We start from the raw sequence: 16,243 nt of genomic DNA on the forward strand, positions 1-16,243 counted from the left end.
ATATTGCCCCAGACTGTGGCATAAAAGACTCGTCGATGCCAGGGAAACCTGCAAGGCGGAGGATTGTCCGCAACAGCACATTTGGAAACTAGACAGATTGTTGATTCGTTGCTGCTCAAAAGCCGATAGCCGATGATTATGTCATGTCTAGATTCCAATTAGTCCTAATATGGTTTAATGAGTCTGGACAAACTTCGCGAGTCGTCGGACCTGTAACTCTGCCTCTCTAGGACGTAAAAGGGATCTGGCAGTCGCTTAGACTGAAATGCAGTCGCAGTTCAAGCGAAGCAATGGGGAGAAAAGTCGTGTACAAGTTGGGATACAGCATTAAACCTGGGACAGCTCAAGGGAACCTACCAAAAAAGACACGAGGCCTACTACTTCAACTCCAACTGGCAGAGGAAAGTAAACAGTACGAAGAAGCAGACGCACTGCTGAACCAATTGGGCGATCTCTATGAGGAGGCTGAGGATATCCCCAAAACCATCGATATTGCAAAGCGAGAGCTCAGACTGGCCCTTGTGTTGTCAGGCACTGCGGCTCTGAAAACGAAGACCAGGTAATGCGTGCGGTGAACAGGGCTGTCGGTTCTGGTATAACTCAAGGCTTGAAAATCTTGCAGGGCCCTTTGTAGATTAAGTGAAGGTTACAGAGAGTAAGTCATTATTGTGTACACGAAGATGGGTATCGGGCTGACAGAAGGGTTATCTATGCAAGACTGGAGCAATTTCAGGCTGCGATAGATTACTCGAAGCAGTATATCGCAGTCGCACAAGAATTGAAAGATGAGGTTGGTTGGTTGGTTGCTCATCCGTGGGTTCTCCACCTTGATCTCGGTAGCTAACATGAACTTTGTGATGTTTTAATCAAAGAGCGAGCAACTGCACTCGTTCTTCCAATTAGCACTGGCGTACACCGCTCGATGGTAGAATATCTTGTTGTGGAGTGTCTACCCTGCTATGAAGCTTCTCATCAATTGCTTATGGGCTATAGGGAATCCAATGAACAACTCCCTAATGATAACAAAGATGCAGAAAAGGCTTGGAGGCATGCCGCCGCCCTGGTGAAAAGTACGTGATGATGTATAGTGGACACGTCACCATACTGCGTTACTGATGTTGAGAAGATGTGCCTAAGGAAGCGAAGGAAGATGCCAAGGCTGACATTAACCTCAACCTCGGCATCACCTACAAACATGCAGGCGAATATGACAAAGCCATCCAGCACATGTCTAAGGCACTTGAGCATTATCGGAGACAAGGTTGTTGCGCACCGTGCAATTTGCCAACCACGCATTTGTTGACGGCGTCATATGCAGGTAATCGAGCGCATGAAGCAAAAGCCTACTTCAATCTTGGGTCTTGCTACCATGAAAAGGGTGATGCGGAAGAAAGTATTCAGGTTGGTAGTAGCTTGAATTTAAGATCAAAAATGGTTCTGCCGGTTGATTTCCACATGTCGGTTGGTTTAGTATGCCCTCAAAGAGCAGCAGATTCTGCATAGTATGGGCGACGTAGTCAATGAAGCAAGGACATTTTGGGATATAGGTATTGATCTACTGCCTTTTTAGCATATAATAAGAAATTGTATCATTTACTCTTCATCATCTAGCTCTACGCTGCAGAGAATATTGGCGGTATGGACAAGCCCTGGACGCACTCAGATCATACAAAAGTATGCACGTAGTCGCTATGAGTTTCTCGGGACAGAACTGAACTTTATATCATCGTACAGATCTATGTGAAGTGCTAGATGATGAGGATGGCAGAAAGGCCGCATTTGTAAGCGCTCAGCTACTTGTTCTCTATTACAATGCGCGCCAACCTAGAATGCTAACACACGACAATACCTCAGACCGCTATTAGAGAAGTCGAAGAGTGCATTTCAAAGCAGCAGCGTATTGAAGAGTTAAGTACTGCATTGATGCAACCGCATCAGCAGCAAGATTTGAGGAAATATTTCGATGTGCTGGGCGAACGTGGCGAACTTCTGCTGTGAGTATATATGAACATGCGGCATCATCAGAGAACATGGTCTTAACTCTGCACCGTAGGAGCATTGGAAAGACCGCTCAATCAATTAAAGATTTCGAAGAACAGAAACGACTGTCCTTTGCGCTCAAGCTATCTAAACAACGCTTGGAAAAGCTGCTATATCACCTGGGTAAACCAAAGAGGTCATGCAGTGCGAATTCTACTTATGAGCTCACTCCACTGTGAACCACAGGTCTATCTTATGCTGGAGAAGGAAGGTATCATGATGCCATCAGGGCGTATAGGGAGGCTTTGGATAAATTTGCGGGGGATAACCGAGAGCGACTTGCTCTATTGGTCAAGCTCGCAGACGCATACCATGAGACTGGCGCAGTAAGGATGCTTCACGATGTTGAACTCATCACAAAACACACTGACTCTATCGTTCTTAGTCTTATGATACCATTTCTCGTAGCTACGAAGATGTTGTCAAGCTGGCTCATAGACTATCTGATCTCGAGATTCAAAAAGAAGGGCTACATCAACTGGTTTGGATCAATCAAAAGCACCATTACGCTGCGAAAGCAGACGCGTACTCAGCACGATTGAAATATGTGGAAGATTTGCTAGAGAAAGCTCAAAACAGTGAAACGCCGGAAGACTCTTTTGATGTAGGTCTAAATATGCAACATGCTCTACATGAACTTTATCTGATAGCGAAGATGTGGTAGCCGGATTTAGGGTCTGCAGATCCGGATATGATGACTGACGCTGAGAGTGACTTGGAAAACGTTGGACCCCTAGATCGTTCACATGGGGCAAATTCAGCAGACATCAGCCACAAGCCATTGCAGTCACACCCGAGGAATGAATTACCAAGCCCACAGTTGCGAACAGCGCAGGTAAGGCGTGTGAATGCATTGTCACTTTCGGCAAGGCTGCTGGTTTCATTTGCGGCCGCAGCAAAGTACTGTAGCGAGTAATGCGAGGAAACAGAAAACCTCCAAGTACCAAATCCATACTATTGTAAGAAGTGTCCGCATCACCTGTAATTGGAACACTGGCTGATGTATCATCGATTAGGGAAACGAAATTGAGAGCGTCAACGAACAAATAAGCCCGGGCACTCTTCTCAAAGTGTCAACCTGTATCTCCCCTTCACGAAGTCCTGAGATCAAGCGAAAAGAGCAACCGCAAATGTGCGATAAGAAACATAGCATAAAGAAGCGGTTTGTATCCTGTTCTGATGAGCGCATGACGCCACTTCTGACGCTGTACTGCCAATTAAGCCTACGCATAGACGATTCGTCTTCTCCGCCCATACCACGATTCGACCAACCCAATGATCTCGCGCCACTACCCCAATCGAACCGAACAAAATCGCGGCACAACCAAACACTGTCAACAATGCGGTCACCATTTCATCAACCAAGTAGTAGGTGCGACTCAAGCTCTTTTCTTACTATTTTGGACTTTCCTGAACTCATTTTTCGTAATATTGATAGCCCCACACAGCTACCTCCCCCGATTGATGTAAACCAAGGTATGTCACCTCGTCCATCAGTCATGAGACCTGCCTCCCAGAGCTCATATCAGATGCTACCATCAATCCACCATAGATACGTCCATACGTCGCCCCTCAAAACCACGATCTCCGATAGTGATAATTGATGAAACTCCGGGGCGACAGATGTCTGTCAGCCCGGCCCCACGACTCTTATTCCAAGATAAGCTTCAACGTCGAGCGACAACGCCAGTCAACAGCATTCATCAGCGTACGCCAGGTAGTACTGGCAGCTCAGTCAAATCAACTACATCGGGAAGGTCAGGTCAGCAGGTACGTACTGAGCAGCGGTTGTTAGGTGGTCGTTTCCACTGGCTCATACTCTATGCAGAGTGTTGAACGACCGATGAAGATAAGGGTGGTGATCAAAGATCCCCAAGAAAAGGATGAGATCTTCGCTATTTCGTGTCCAAATGGTCCAAATGGGACGCCAAAGACGATTGGATGGCTTATGGACGAAGCGCGACGGCGATATAATGACATATATCATACCAAGGTGGGTCTGAACACTTGAAAGATTCTTGTCTCGTGGCGACAAACTCAAATCCTTTCAACAAGCCACCGATATTAAAGTTTGTTACGACGGACCCGGAAACAAGCGAAGAGGAGACATTGGGGAAAGAAGAAGTCATTTCACATATTCTTGTCAATAAGCAGAAAGTGATCGCTATCAAGGCACCAGGGACACCAGACACCCCCAAGTCAGGTAGCTAGCAAGTGGTAGAATATCTATTGTATATACACATCTATACTGCATTTTTGGGGATCTGTCATAGTGCTGGGTGTACCTAATTACAGGGTGGCCGCTAATAATTTATATAAATTGTCACAAAACTATCCGGACAGCCGAGGGTCTAGCGGCAGCATGTTTGGCACATCGAAGTAAGGTTGGCAAGCTATATCCCATCGGTTGCCAACAGCTTCAACATGCTCTGAACAACAGGCGCAGCAGATATATCTAAGCCTGGGTCCGCTATTTTTGCTTCAAGGCCCTTATCCAACAAAGTTCGCAAACCATTGATCAGTGCTGAAGTTGATAAGAAATTGAATGAGTTCCTCCACAACTTCCGCGTATGTCACTCGCGCAGATGCCAACCACTCACCAGCGATCCTTGCATATGCTTGAAACCTCCACTGTCGTCCTACTGACAATGACCGACCCTGGTGATCCACCTGCAGTTCCCCGCCAAACATGAGGAGGGGCCACGCGGAACATAGTGTCGTGTCTCGTAGAAATATTTTAGAAGTAGATATCTTTTGATGATAGACGATGAGAGGATCGTCAAACCGGTTGAGAGTGAAGTTGACGGACGCGGGATGGATAAAGACACGACCTAAGAAAAGTGATTATGAACATGGGAGCGATTTTGGCAAGGATTGTCGTTATTGAACCTTACCGTCTTCGCTTGTATAAAACTTGACTTCCCGTGCTTTGGCAGCGATCGCCACGGACCCGTGTGCAGTTTGATCGTACTGTACTTCGGGAAGCTTGATGCGCGCCAAGTTGGGATATAAACCAGCCACTAATGTTGCTTTTACGATTCTACCGTTCGTGGAATTTGCATTCAATCCGTGGGATGGGTCATCAATGGCGCGGCTGTATGCTTGTGGTACGTAATTTAGATCGATGAGTATGTCAAGGTATTGACGACGCAGGTCCGATATGCTTGACAGGGTTGCAAGGGAGAGGAAGTTCTGAAAAATTATTTCAATCATTAGTAAACAGGACATGAATAAATCACTAGTTTGAACCTCACTTGCTCGCAGAACTCGCGCTCGGCGCGGTTTCCTTTCGACGCCACTTCTAGCCATGCATGGACAGCTCTACAATCCGTTAACCAGTCGCTCTTATCAGATGCAAAATGTTCCCGCGCACTATATAAGGCAGTCAATAGGGGTCGTCCCAGCGTTTAGAAAAGCAAGCCTACATACGCTCGAGCTTCGTCCCGCTTTGCCATGGGCGCAAGGAATGGACTTTTGCTGCTCATACATGCCGCGATGGTGAGAACAACATTCAGGCATTTGAAAATGGCTCCAAACAGTAAAATTTTGGCGATACGCAGGTCTGCCGGAATTGTTGCCTACATCAACGGTGAGTTTGCTGACAGGTAACATTAACGAGTTTTGCAAACTCGATGATGCTCTGCGACGTACCATATGACGTCCGAGGGCAGTAAGTCGATCATCGGTAGGATCTATCGCGGACACGTCGCGTAGCACTTTGAGTGCAGCTTCAATGTTGATTACTGCTGGCGGATTTATGGCCTGCACATGACGAAGATACGTCCGTTAGTAACGACTTGGATGTACCGCTCCGCCACGGTTGGAATACCTTGCCCAAAAAGGCTACAACATCCTCATTGCCCATCGCCTTGACCTGTAGGCACAGCTGTTCTAATGGTAGTCGGACCATCTCAGGTTCCGAGTCGCTGGCCATTTTCGTTTGTTCAAAGTGCCTGGAGAATAGCTTATAGCAGTAGCCAGGTCGAACACGTCCAGCTCGTCCTCGGCGTTGCTTGCAGGAAGCTCGTGATGCCCACGTTTCCGTTAAAGTCAGTATGGTGCCATTGAACTGCATCTCTTTAGAAGGAAATAATGTGAGCATTGGTTGACACAGCGTGAAAAACTATTCAGGAGATGCTACCTTTGACTTTTCCCGGATCGATAACATATACAACGTCGTCGCTACGGATCGCGACGAGCAATGAGGATTATAGTCAGACGTACAGATTACCATGAAGCGATGAAAAGCACTCACATGGTAATACTCGTTTCCGCAATATTGGTGGCAATCACTACTTTGCGGACACCGGAGCGCATGGTCCGGAATACCATGGATTGCTCTTTACTCGTTAGATTTGCATGAAGTGGCATGATCTCAAGCCGTCCACAATGTCTTCCCACGTCATTTCGAAGGGTGTCCATGCATTTTTTAATTTCAGAAACACCCGGCATAAAGATCAGAATAGCTCCGTCGTCATTTGCAAAGCTTTGACATATATGTCGAACTATCGCTGCTATCAGATCATAATTGATACTAGCATTGCCTTGATGGGCGGAGGTCAATACATTGATGGCGCTTTCGTCTAATCCGTCCGCTTCGCATTTTTGGAACCATTCTCTATCGTTTTCGGCCTCTTCTTCTTCACGAGGTCCCTTCTTGCCGCGTGCGAGGTTGCCCATTACAGGTGTGTATTCTACATTCTTCAACACATCTTCCAGGTAGAAATCCCGAACGGGATGGGTAAACCCAGGAATTTCGAAAACCGGTGCCCGTCGAAAGTACGAAGAGAATGTAGTGGAATTTACCGTGGCGCTCATCAGAATTAGTCTAAAGTCGGGCCGCCTGGGAAGTAAGTCACGTACGATAATCAGCAGAAAGTCGCTGTCAACTGTAATAGCAAACGGGAAGTCAGTATTCGCCCAGCGATCACCAGCACCTTTGCACTCACCTCCCCGTTCGTGAACCTCATCCACGATCAAATGCGAAATTCCGCTCAACATGGGATCGGAATGAGTCATTCGCAGCAAGATACCAGTGGTACAAAACATCAGGCGAGTATCAGCGGAACGTACGGTTTCGCCCCGGATGGAATACCCAACCGACATTCCAACCTTCTCACAGCGTTCTGATGCGACCCGTTCTGCTAGTGCAAGTGCACTGATCCGCCTTGGTTGCGTACATATGATGTTGCAGGTTGAACCCCGCTGAGCATGTATCATGGCATCCAGGATGAATTGCCCAACTTGTGTAGATTTTCCACTAGATATTTTCGCTGAGCGCTGAAGCGATGCAAAATTACAGCAGTAACAGCTTACTCACCATCCTGTTTCACCGCATATAATCAATACTTGATTATTGGCCAGTGCCTGAGAGCGGCACTGATTAGACCAGGCTCTTTCAGTTCACCTTAACGACATGCCACTCACATCCATGATTTGATTTTTGTACTTGAACGACGGCAGTTTTTCTCTATATGCAAGCATTTTCTGGTACTCTGCAGCCCCGCATTTGCTCGCAAGCGCATTTTTCAGTTTTTGACTTAGCTGTGGGTCATCAGCCAGCCGTTTTGGCGTCTTCTTCACTTTAGGAGCTCTGACGTGCTGGCTCTTTGTATGTGACGTCGGGAGTGGCGCATCCGCGGATGCCAACAGCGAATCGTGTTGTCGATCGCTGTCTGCTTGCAATGCGACACCCACCGCTATTGTTGTCAAAGGCGGAGGCGTTGCTACTAGACGAGGCAGATTATCTTCAAGCCAAGCCTCCAGTGCGAAAACCATTGGAGAGCCAAGCATTTCAACTGCTTGCTGGCCCAGTTCCCGCATGGCGCTCAACCGTATATAGGCTGGAAGTTTCTCATTCCGCAAAACTAGGCCCGGCGTCTCGAACGGATATCTTGATGGTCGGGGAAGCCAGATTTCGAGCGTACTGCGTCCAGGGACATCTCCGATTTCGAACAGTATGGAGTACACCGTACCTTGCTCCGATTGCTCGTGACTGAAATGGGCATTAAAAATTGAGTCCAACGCCTGCACTTCCTCGTCAACCATAACCGCAATCTCAGCCTCCCCATAACTCAAGCCATCCTCCGATACATGACATTCCTCTGTAACATCCACTAATTTCCGCGATAATGACACCAATGCCGTCGTCTCCCTCCCTTCATGAGCGTCTAAAACCTCTTCACAAAGTTTTCTCGAAAATCCAGCAGAAGCCAGACGTTTCACCGCGTATTCACGGGCTAGACTGGTAGAAGTATGTCGTTGGGCGTTGATTTCAGGAGACACATCGGGAAGGAATTGGGATGGTAGATCTGTTGGGTTGTTTAGCTTCCTTGGCCCGAGCCAAATAGAGAGATCAGTTACTCACCATCCTCAGGAACGTGGATACAGAGCCTGAAGAACAAAAGAGTTATTTAGCCCAAAATATCTCTGTGGGTGATGATCGAAAATCTTACCAGTTTAAGGCGCTGGCATGATCGGTGCAGAAATTTAATGCTTCGTCTACATGTGCTGGTCGAAAACCCAGCTTTATTAGAGACTTTTTGATGTGCAATGCCGGTTTGACCTATGGGTGCGAGTACGTTAGGAACAGCGGTTTCCATGAACTTGTCGTATTGCTGAAGGATCATCGCATCACCTCCGACTTTGTGTCCCCATTTTCCGCAAGAACAGCTTGATTCGCTCGAATCAAATCTTCAACCATCTGTCGGTTCTCAGCTGACATATGGACGACAGGATAGGACTCCCATGGGGCCTTGGGCTGCTCTGCAGCTTTCGCCGCAATCGCCGCACGACGCTCCGTATCCGCCCTTTCCCGTGCTTCGATAGCTGCAAAAGGATCAGAGGCATACTCATATTGTGCAAGGGAAGGATCCAGCTTTTTTCGTCCTTCGTCGAGCTCCAGCCAAAAATCCCGCGGTCCCGGCGGAAGGAGACGGTGAATGGACATATGAGAGCAGACTTTGTGAAGGGCGTATGTGGCGGCATACTTTCAATGGACACAAAAAGGAGATGGTCAGCGTCATATTGGAGAACAAATGGCTCCTGGGTTCCCTTACATGTTTGGCTTCCCCAGATTCTGGATAAAAGTTGCCAAATGGGCAATATGTAATGCGTTTGACCTCTCGTGTTTTCTTATCTTCTTTGCCAATTGTAATGATACATTGAAAACCTTTCGCTTTTTTCACCTGTGCATACTATTGAGCACCGCGGGGTGATGGTTTTACCTGATCGGCATCGTAAGCTCACCGTATTGAATTGCGGTTTCTCCCATCCCGTTTTCTGGCAGTGTTCATACAATAAGCTAACTGGGGTCTTTCCCGTCTAATAGTTAGCACAACAACTCGGTGTCAATGCATATTTCAAGATTATACAAAAGGACATGCTAAAATAGTACCCAACTGCCAAATAGCTGTCTCTTTTGACTTATGGGTGGAGGTTCAGTAGCACTCTCATTTTTGCCTTTTGAGTTTGCGCTCCGGGACTGTTTTCCCTTCGACCCCGTTGCACTGGCTGTATTAACTGTAGCACTACCCTTTCCGCCGCTGTTCTTACCCGCACTACTCTCTAGTGGTGTTGCATACAGCGTAAGTTCCAATTGCCTCACAATTGGACAATGCAAATCCAGTCATCCATAAAATGTTCTAATACCATTTATGCTTCCTTTCGACGATTTTCCCATGTCTATACACTTATATCTAAACTATGCTGCTGTATGCCGACAGATTCCGGAAAGTGTCATGCAAAACCACAGAGCATGATCTCTGGGCAACAAAAACCTTGAACTTACAAGATCGCGCCTGAAACGTCAAGGTTGGCTTAGTCACATGCTCCGTTCCTGTGTTGAGGCAAGACTCTTGTCACTTGGCTTGAATATTGGAAAGACATTTAACACAGCATGCCTCGAACCCGTACAAGAAGAGCTACCGACTTTTGGGAAGGAGAGTCCTCAGATGATGAGCAGTACTCATACCGTGAGAAAAAGCTTGAAGAACTCGAAAACCCATGGGTAGCACCCGCCGCCCTGACACCCGTAGAACCCCCAAAGAAACCAGTCGCACTTCCCCCACGAGTTTCCTCACTGCCCACTCCTCCTCCCGGGAGCCCCACTTCACCAAAGTCAGCATTAGGGAACCCTTGGACAGATGGCGTTGATACAAGTGCCGGTGATATCGGAATATTGGGGAACTTTCATGCAGAGCCGGTGGATATGTCAGAGGAACATGATTTGGAAGAGACTACAGAAAATGAGGTGGTGGGACGGACGAAATCATCTGGGATTGAGGACAGCTCGCGAGGGAGCTCATCTAGAGTCGTATCAGCGGAAGAGGCATGGCAAGCCGCTCACGGAAGCATACCTGTAATAGCAACATCGGGATCAATTCTGAATGAAACCCCCAATGACGATCCATGGGATTTACTGGCTTCCAGTACAAGTGCCACTGCGGCCGATCAACCAACGAAGCAGGTTTCGGGAAGTGCAGATGACCTATTGGCCTTCCTATCTGGCGATGTTGATAACAAAGCAAAACAAGCGGACGAAGTAGTTAGAAGGGATGTGAATAGTGTAGAAATGGCTATAAAGCAGGAATTAGTGGAAGACATGTCGAGAACCACATTTGGAGCCGCATTGGCTGCCGAACCGTCAATGCTGGAACGGGATGCGGACGCAGAAGCCCTTATACGGTAAGTCTAGCATGAACGTTCGAGTGTTTATATTCATTTTCTCACTTGCTAAAAATGCGCCGATGTGTAGGCAAGTTGTCCAACTACAAAAAGGCCTCCGAACAAAAGTCAACCGAGTGGTTACTTCGAAATCAGAGTACTCAAAACAGCATTCCGAAAACCAGGTACTTCATCAATACATTTCAAACTTGATGGCTGCTACCCGAAAGATGGAAAAAGATAAAGAAGCTGGAAAAACTGAAAAGGCCCCAAAAAGAGGAAGACGACTGTTTGGATAGCGGATAGCCTCGTCTTGGTTGCCTTCGTGTATATATTTGTAGCATAATTAAGTTAGTAGCATTCAATGCAAATTTCTTTGTGAGTGATCTTGACAGTATTCGACACAGTAGCAAGGTATTTGCTGAGAAGTAAAACCCGCTGGACAGTACATGGAAGAAGGGCACGTACACCGATACACAGTATTGCAACAGCATCTAAAAATAAGGCTCTTCAACAGTCACAAAGAAATGTACATAGCCCAGAATTGTGCCATAAACCAACAATCCTCCCGTAAAGGACAGTATCATGGCTTCGAAAGCAATCTTGTTTGCATGTGCTAGAACCACGGGAAGACCTGGAATATACCAATACACCAATTGGTCACCGACAGACATTGGCAAAAGCAATAACATCACTGTTGACTTACCAAAACCGGAAACTACGAAAAAGGCTGTAATAAAGTATCCGGCCTCCAAAATACCTCTAGGGAAAGACCACACACAACGATCAATAATGAGGCCAATACAGATTTAGGCAACTTTAAAGAACGAAAACGCACCTATGATCCGAGGAGTCCGCCCATATATCTCTACCCCCACCTTGCGCAATCCTCTGACATAGCATATTAGGTATGGGAGCGAGCACGTACGTCAACACAACCAACAGTGGCAGCCAGTTCTCATATAGAGCACAAGAGAGGATGACGAGAAGTATGCCCGTTGCCAGGAGGAAGGCTAGGCCTATTATTGTTTTCATTCCCGCCATTCTTTGTTTGGTGTCGCAGACTGGAAGCGTTGGGATGATAAATCTACGTACATGATATTTGTAAATGATAAGGACCAGTGGATTAGAGCCCACTTTAGCTCACTTTAATATTGAATCTGCTACTGAGAGCCTACGCAAAAGTTCTTGCGGAAATGTCAGGTGTAGATGGCTGCAGGACGTTACAAGATAAAAGCTGAACAGACCTTGCGCGGCCATGATGACCACAACGTGAACTAAGCCACCGAATGGTTTGTGATATGATGTGGTATTTGAAAACTAGAAAACGATATGGGCAAGAGAGCTACATATCTATAAAGCCAAAAATTTGGCAAAGACTCATACATGGGAAGTCCAATTCCCATAGGTATACATTAGCGATTAAACGCTATCCATCAGATATGCTGCTGTACTCATCAGACAGATCATCCTCGGTTTTAACCGATTTCTCTGGATCATCTTCAGCCATTTCCTCTTTTTGATCTGAAGAGTCAGCGATTTCCTTCTTCATGAGATGTTGGCTTAATAACTGTAAGAAAAACGGATCAGTTTTGAATCCACAGCTCAGAACCCATTGGACCTTACAGAGTTCATGCCAAAGCCGCTGACTCTGTCCGTCTTGAAAACTTTTTGCAGGGCCGCATCGCACAGAATAAATTTGCGATTGCTAGGGTCCTGCAAGTCGTTGCCTTTGACATAATCCCAAATGCCTTTGACTACTTGGGGCCTGGGCAATTCAGACTTGCCTAGCAATGCCGCCAGCTCCGGACTTAACAACCAAGGCCGATGGAAGGCATTGTTTGTTCGCGCTAATCCATTGCCCGATTTTCGCGCCTTTTTCGCTCTTGGTTTTGGCGATTTGACCTTTTCAACCTCAGAATCACAGAGGTCATCGTCGTCCTCCACGCTCCCAAAAGTTCGTCCGCCCACAACCTCATCACTCTTCATCATGTGCTTGGACAGAATCTTATTCATTCCAAACATTCCAACACGTTGTCTAGATCCAAACACTGGCCGGAGGGCGTCGTCTACTAGGATATATCGCTTGTCATTTGGATCTTGCAGGTCATGTTCTTTGATGTAAGCCCAGAGTAATTTGACGACTGTATGACGAGGCATCTCAGTTGCACCGCCAACAAAGGTAGAGAGCGCGGGACTCAGGACAACAGGACGGGTAAAAGCGGAAGGTTTCGATGATGCTCGTTTTGCGGTAGACTTTTTCTTCGTGGAGGGTGTTGACGCAGTACCGGACCTTCGGGTGCGTCGATTTGCGGTATCTTCCTCTCTTTGCAATTGTCGTGCGAGCTCTTCATCTCCTGCTGTTGCTTCCAAAGACTCTGTGTTATAATGCCAATGGGTCAGCATCTAATGATTTGTGTGCAGGTCGGCGGACGATTTCTCCAGGGACCTGTCTCACCTTCCAACTCATCCTCGTCCGAGAACACAAAGTCTTCTGACTTTACCTTTTTCCTCGATCCATTGACATCTGCTCCATTTTTCCGCTTCACTGGTACCGGCTTGTCAGGGGGCGGTGACAAAAATGTTTTCAAGTCCTCCTGCTTGACCTTTTGCTCCTCTTTTACTTCGTCTTTGGACTTCTCCTCCTTTATGCTTTCGTCCACCATCTCGCCCACCTCGTCGTTTTCATCCCCCCGTTCCAGCTCATCGAGAATATCCAGAATACATGCGTCGACCTCCTTTTTCCACGGTGAAAGGTCGACATTGTACTCTTGTTCAAGTTGTCTTCGTACGCTTTTGGCAGTGGTTGTATCGAGGTCGGCGTTGCTGAGAATATCGCGGATGCGAACAGAGTATTTGGCAAGATTGAGCTCTGACATTTTACAACATCATGTGGTAGTCTGTACCAGGTTGAGACAATTGCGCGAAGCGGAAGTGCAATATCCCTCACCATTGTAGTCAGCAGGAGGTGATACATTTATGTTCACAGATTTCAAAATAAAGGTTCGTGATAGAATAAAATCTTATAACCGATGATACCTGAACAGTCCGAAAAGTCCGAAACAGCGCGTTCTGAAAAGCGACGCGCGACTGCAAATCGCAAGGCCCACCCAGTGCCCAGAGGGGTTTTAGAGGGGTTTATTCTTTCAGACCCTCCTTTCTTTCCTCCGCTCCTTATATATTGGGCACATCTTTTCCTCCCCGCTTCTCTCATCTCTCATCACTTGCTTCCCACATTCTACCCCTCTCCAACGTCGCCCACTCTCGTTTTATCGCGACAATCTCACTTTTTCAGTCCTTTTTTTTGAAATCATGCGTGAAATCGTTCACCTTCAGACTGGACAGTGCGGTAACCAGGTGAGAAAACGAGAACTACCGGTCAGCGAGTCGGAGCGCAGCCGTGAATAGGCACACTATTGTATGCTTCTCGGCTGAATCTGCCCGACCGTTCTCACCGTGCTAGTGATTGTTCTTGCATTCCCTGCAGTCTGAAACTGGACGTTTTCACTGACTGCGCACACCTTGTTGTCCGACACTAGATCGGTGCCAAGTTCTGGGAGGTCATCTCCGATGAGGTGTGTACGTCGTTCTTTGACAGGCGTTCTTTGGCGTTGCTCTACTAAATAGGGCGGTTTTCTTCCCTGTTTATAGCACGGCATTGACCCCACCGGTACATACCACGGTGATTCTGACCTCCAGCTGGAGCGTATCAACGTGTACTACAATGAGGCCACTGGAGGCAAGTACGTGCCTCGTGCGGTCCTTGTCGACCTTGAGCCCGGAACAATGGATTCTGTCCGCGCTGGTCCATTTGGTCAACTTTTCCGCCCCGTGAGTGATACTGATCAGAATAAGCTTGCACATTTTGTGAATATCATTTCGTAATCAATCTCGATCTCAGGACAACTTTGTCTTTGGACAATCTGGTGCGGGTAACAACTGGGCAAAAGGTCACTACACAGAAGGTGCCGAACTGGTAGACTCTGTTCTCGATGTCGTCCGAAAGGAGGCAGAATCTTGTGATTGCCTCCAAGGTTTCCAAATCACCCACTCGTTGGGTGGTGGAACCGGTGCTGGAATGGGTACTTTGCTCATTTCCAAGATTCGTGAGGAATACCCTGACCGGTGCGTATCACTTTTTGGGGCAAAGAATCGCCCTTTTCCTAGTTGACTTATGTACTGTTTCTCTTAGTATGATGTGCACATTCTCTGTGGTGCCCTCACCCAAGGTCTCGGACACTGTCGTCGAACCCTACAACGCCACCCTATCAGTCCACCAGCTTGTCGAGAACTCTGACGAAACCTTTTGCATTGACAACGAAGCTCTTTATGATATTTGCTTCCGTACACTCAAGCTTACCACTCCGACTTACGGTGATTTGAACCACTTGGTCTCTGCGGTGATGAGTGGTATCACCACCTGCTTGCGATTCCCCGGTCAGCTGAGTAAGTATCACTGCGGTATCTGTTTGTATGCCTACTGGTGCAGTGTCTAAAGTTGCGATTTTTTTCCACCTTTCAGATGCTGATCTTCGCAAGCTCGCTGTCAACATGGTTCCCTTCCCTCGTCTGCACTTTTTCATGGTCGGCTTTGCTCCTCTCACATCCCGCGGCTCTCAGCAATACCGTGCTCTCACTGTGCCTGAGCTTACGCAACAAATGTTTGACGCCAAGAACATGATGGCCGCTTCTGACCCCCGCCATGGTCGCTACCTCACTGTTGCAGCCATGTTCCGTGGCCGTATGTCGATGAAAGAGGTTGACGAACAAATGTTGAACGTCCAGAACAAAAACTCTAGCTACTTTGTGGAATGGATTCCCAACAATGTCAAGACTGCTGTCTGTGACATTCCACCCAAGGGCTTGAAGATGTCCGTGACTTTTATTGGCAACTCTACTGCTATTCAGGAGCTGTTCAAGCGTATCTCTGACCAGTTCACGGCCATGTTCCGCCGAAAAGCTTTCCTTCACTGGTATACTGGTGAGGGTATGGATGAGATGGAGTTTACTGAGGCCGAGTCGAACATGAACGACTTGGTATCTGAATACCAGCAATACCAAGATGCAACCGCCGAAGAAGAGGGCGAGTTTGAAGAGGTAATTCAAAATACACAACTTTTGATGCGAGTAACAATTAATGACCAAAATATTCCATTCCTTAGGAGGAGGGTGAAGCGGAAGCTGAAGCGTAAAACGATGCAGTATGCATCATTTATCTTTAATTTCGCTTGTTTTTGTTTTTGAACCCCTTTATTAGAATTTGTCGTTTTTAAACGATTTGCCCTTGTTTTGTTTTTTTTTTGCTGACGGGCAGGGCTCGTCCGCGTGTGGTTTGTGTGTTTTTTTTGTCGTCATGTTGAAATACGAGAATGATTGTCGGTCTACAAATTATGTCGACACATGTGCCAATGATTTTCCATGAACTGGATGGTTCGATGGAAGACAAACGGAGGCATAAAAAAAAACAAATGGACCCTAATTTGCAATGCGGCATTAGTGTTCTTTGTTTATAATCGGAATCCATCGGCGGACATGGCAT

General features: G+C 47.1%; 6 protein-coding genes across 6 annotated transcripts; 3 read left to right on the forward strand and 3 right to left on the reverse strand.

The window, feature by feature from the left end:
* Nucleotides 1–233: 233 nt before the first annotated feature.
* Nucleotides 234–4,368, forward strand: SPPG_04941 (uncharacterized protein). Its single transcript, XM_016753182.1, has 22 exons — nt 234–559; nt 623–655; nt 718–790; nt 873–925; nt 994–1,070; nt 1,127–1,261; nt 1,319–1,401; nt 1,472–1,547; nt 1,612–1,674; nt 1,735–1,781; nt 1,855–1,994; nt 2,054–2,163; nt 2,227–2,366; nt 2,426–2,644; nt 2,705–2,875; nt 2,937–2,999; nt 3,057–3,202; nt 3,263–3,412; nt 3,479–3,516; nt 3,593–3,810; nt 3,869–4,033; nt 4,096–4,368. Exons 1-22 carry the CDS (start codon nt 291–293, stop codon nt 4,249–4,251), a joined length of 2,625 nt encoding a protein of 874 aa, XP_016607592.1. The 5' UTR covers nt 234–290; the 3' UTR covers nt 4,252–4,368.
* SPPG_04942 (uncharacterized protein) lies at nt 4,240–9,721 on the reverse strand (the record flags this gene model as incomplete). Its single annotated transcript, XM_016753183.1, has 19 exons — nt 4,240–4,564; nt 4,641–4,871; nt 4,935–5,232; nt 5,295–5,412; nt 5,470–5,618; nt 5,692–5,802; nt 5,870–6,117; nt 6,182–6,222; nt 6,296–6,929; nt 6,990–7,300; nt 7,361–7,407; nt 7,468–8,351; nt 8,408–8,433; nt 8,496–8,605; nt 8,678–9,028; nt 9,099–9,227; nt 9,289–9,363; nt 9,437–9,606; nt 9,691–9,721. 19 exons carry the CDS (start codon nt 9,719–9,721, stop codon nt 4,434–4,436), a joined length of 4,095 nt encoding a protein of 1,364 aa, XP_016607593.1. The 3' UTR covers nt 4,240–4,433.
* Nucleotides 9,722–9,896: 175 nt separating this feature from the next.
* On the forward strand, nt 9,897–11,139 carry SPPG_04943 (uncharacterized protein). Its single transcript, XM_016753184.1, has 2 exons — nt 9,897–10,725; nt 10,796–11,139. Exons 1-2 carry the CDS (start codon nt 9,938–9,940, stop codon nt 11,001–11,003), a joined length of 996 nt encoding a protein of 331 aa, XP_016607594.1. The 5' UTR covers nt 9,897–9,937; the 3' UTR covers nt 11,004–11,139.
* SPPG_04944 (uncharacterized protein) lies at nt 11,071–11,939 on the reverse strand. The gene is made up of 4 exons (XM_016753185.1): nt 11,852–11,939; nt 11,543–11,791; nt 11,411–11,466; nt 11,071–11,338 (listed from the first exon to the last, which is right to left on the reverse strand). Exons 2-4 carry the CDS (start codon nt 11,746–11,748, stop codon nt 11,199–11,201), a joined length of 402 nt encoding a protein of 133 aa, XP_016607595.1. The 5' UTR covers nt 11,749–11,791; nt 11,852–11,939; the 3' UTR covers nt 11,071–11,198.
* Nucleotides 11,940–11,994: 55 nt separating this feature from the next.
* On the reverse strand, nt 11,995–13,625 carry SPPG_04945 (uncharacterized protein). Its single transcript, XM_016753186.1, has 3 exons — nt 13,163–13,625; nt 12,331–13,082; nt 11,995–12,274 (listed from the first exon to the last, which is right to left on the reverse strand). Exons 1-3 carry the CDS (start codon nt 13,581–13,583, stop codon nt 12,134–12,136), a joined length of 1,314 nt encoding a protein of 437 aa, XP_016607596.1. The 5' UTR covers nt 13,584–13,625; the 3' UTR covers nt 11,995–12,133.
* A 171-nt stretch (nt 13,626–13,796) lies between these two features.
* Nucleotides 13,797–16,192, forward strand: SPPG_04946 (tubulin beta chain). The gene is made up of 7 exons (XM_016753187.1): nt 13,797–14,061; nt 14,244–14,279; nt 14,356–14,535; nt 14,606–14,829; nt 14,897–15,150; nt 15,227–15,801; nt 15,867–16,192. Exons 1-7 carry the CDS (start codon nt 14,017–14,019, stop codon nt 15,894–15,896), a joined length of 1,344 nt encoding a protein of 447 aa, XP_016607597.1. The 5' UTR covers nt 13,797–14,016; the 3' UTR covers nt 15,897–16,192.
* Nucleotides 16,193–16,243: the final 51 nt, after the last annotated feature.

The sequence above is a fragment of the Spizellomyces punctatus genome, assembly GCF_000182565.1.
Source record: "Spizellomyces punctatus DAOM BR117 chromosome Unknown supercont1.8, whole genome shotgun sequence".
In the NCBI taxonomy this organism is placed as follows: Eukaryota; Fungi; Chytridiomycota; class Chytridiomycetes; order Spizellomycetales; family Spizellomycetaceae; genus Spizellomyces; species Spizellomyces punctatus.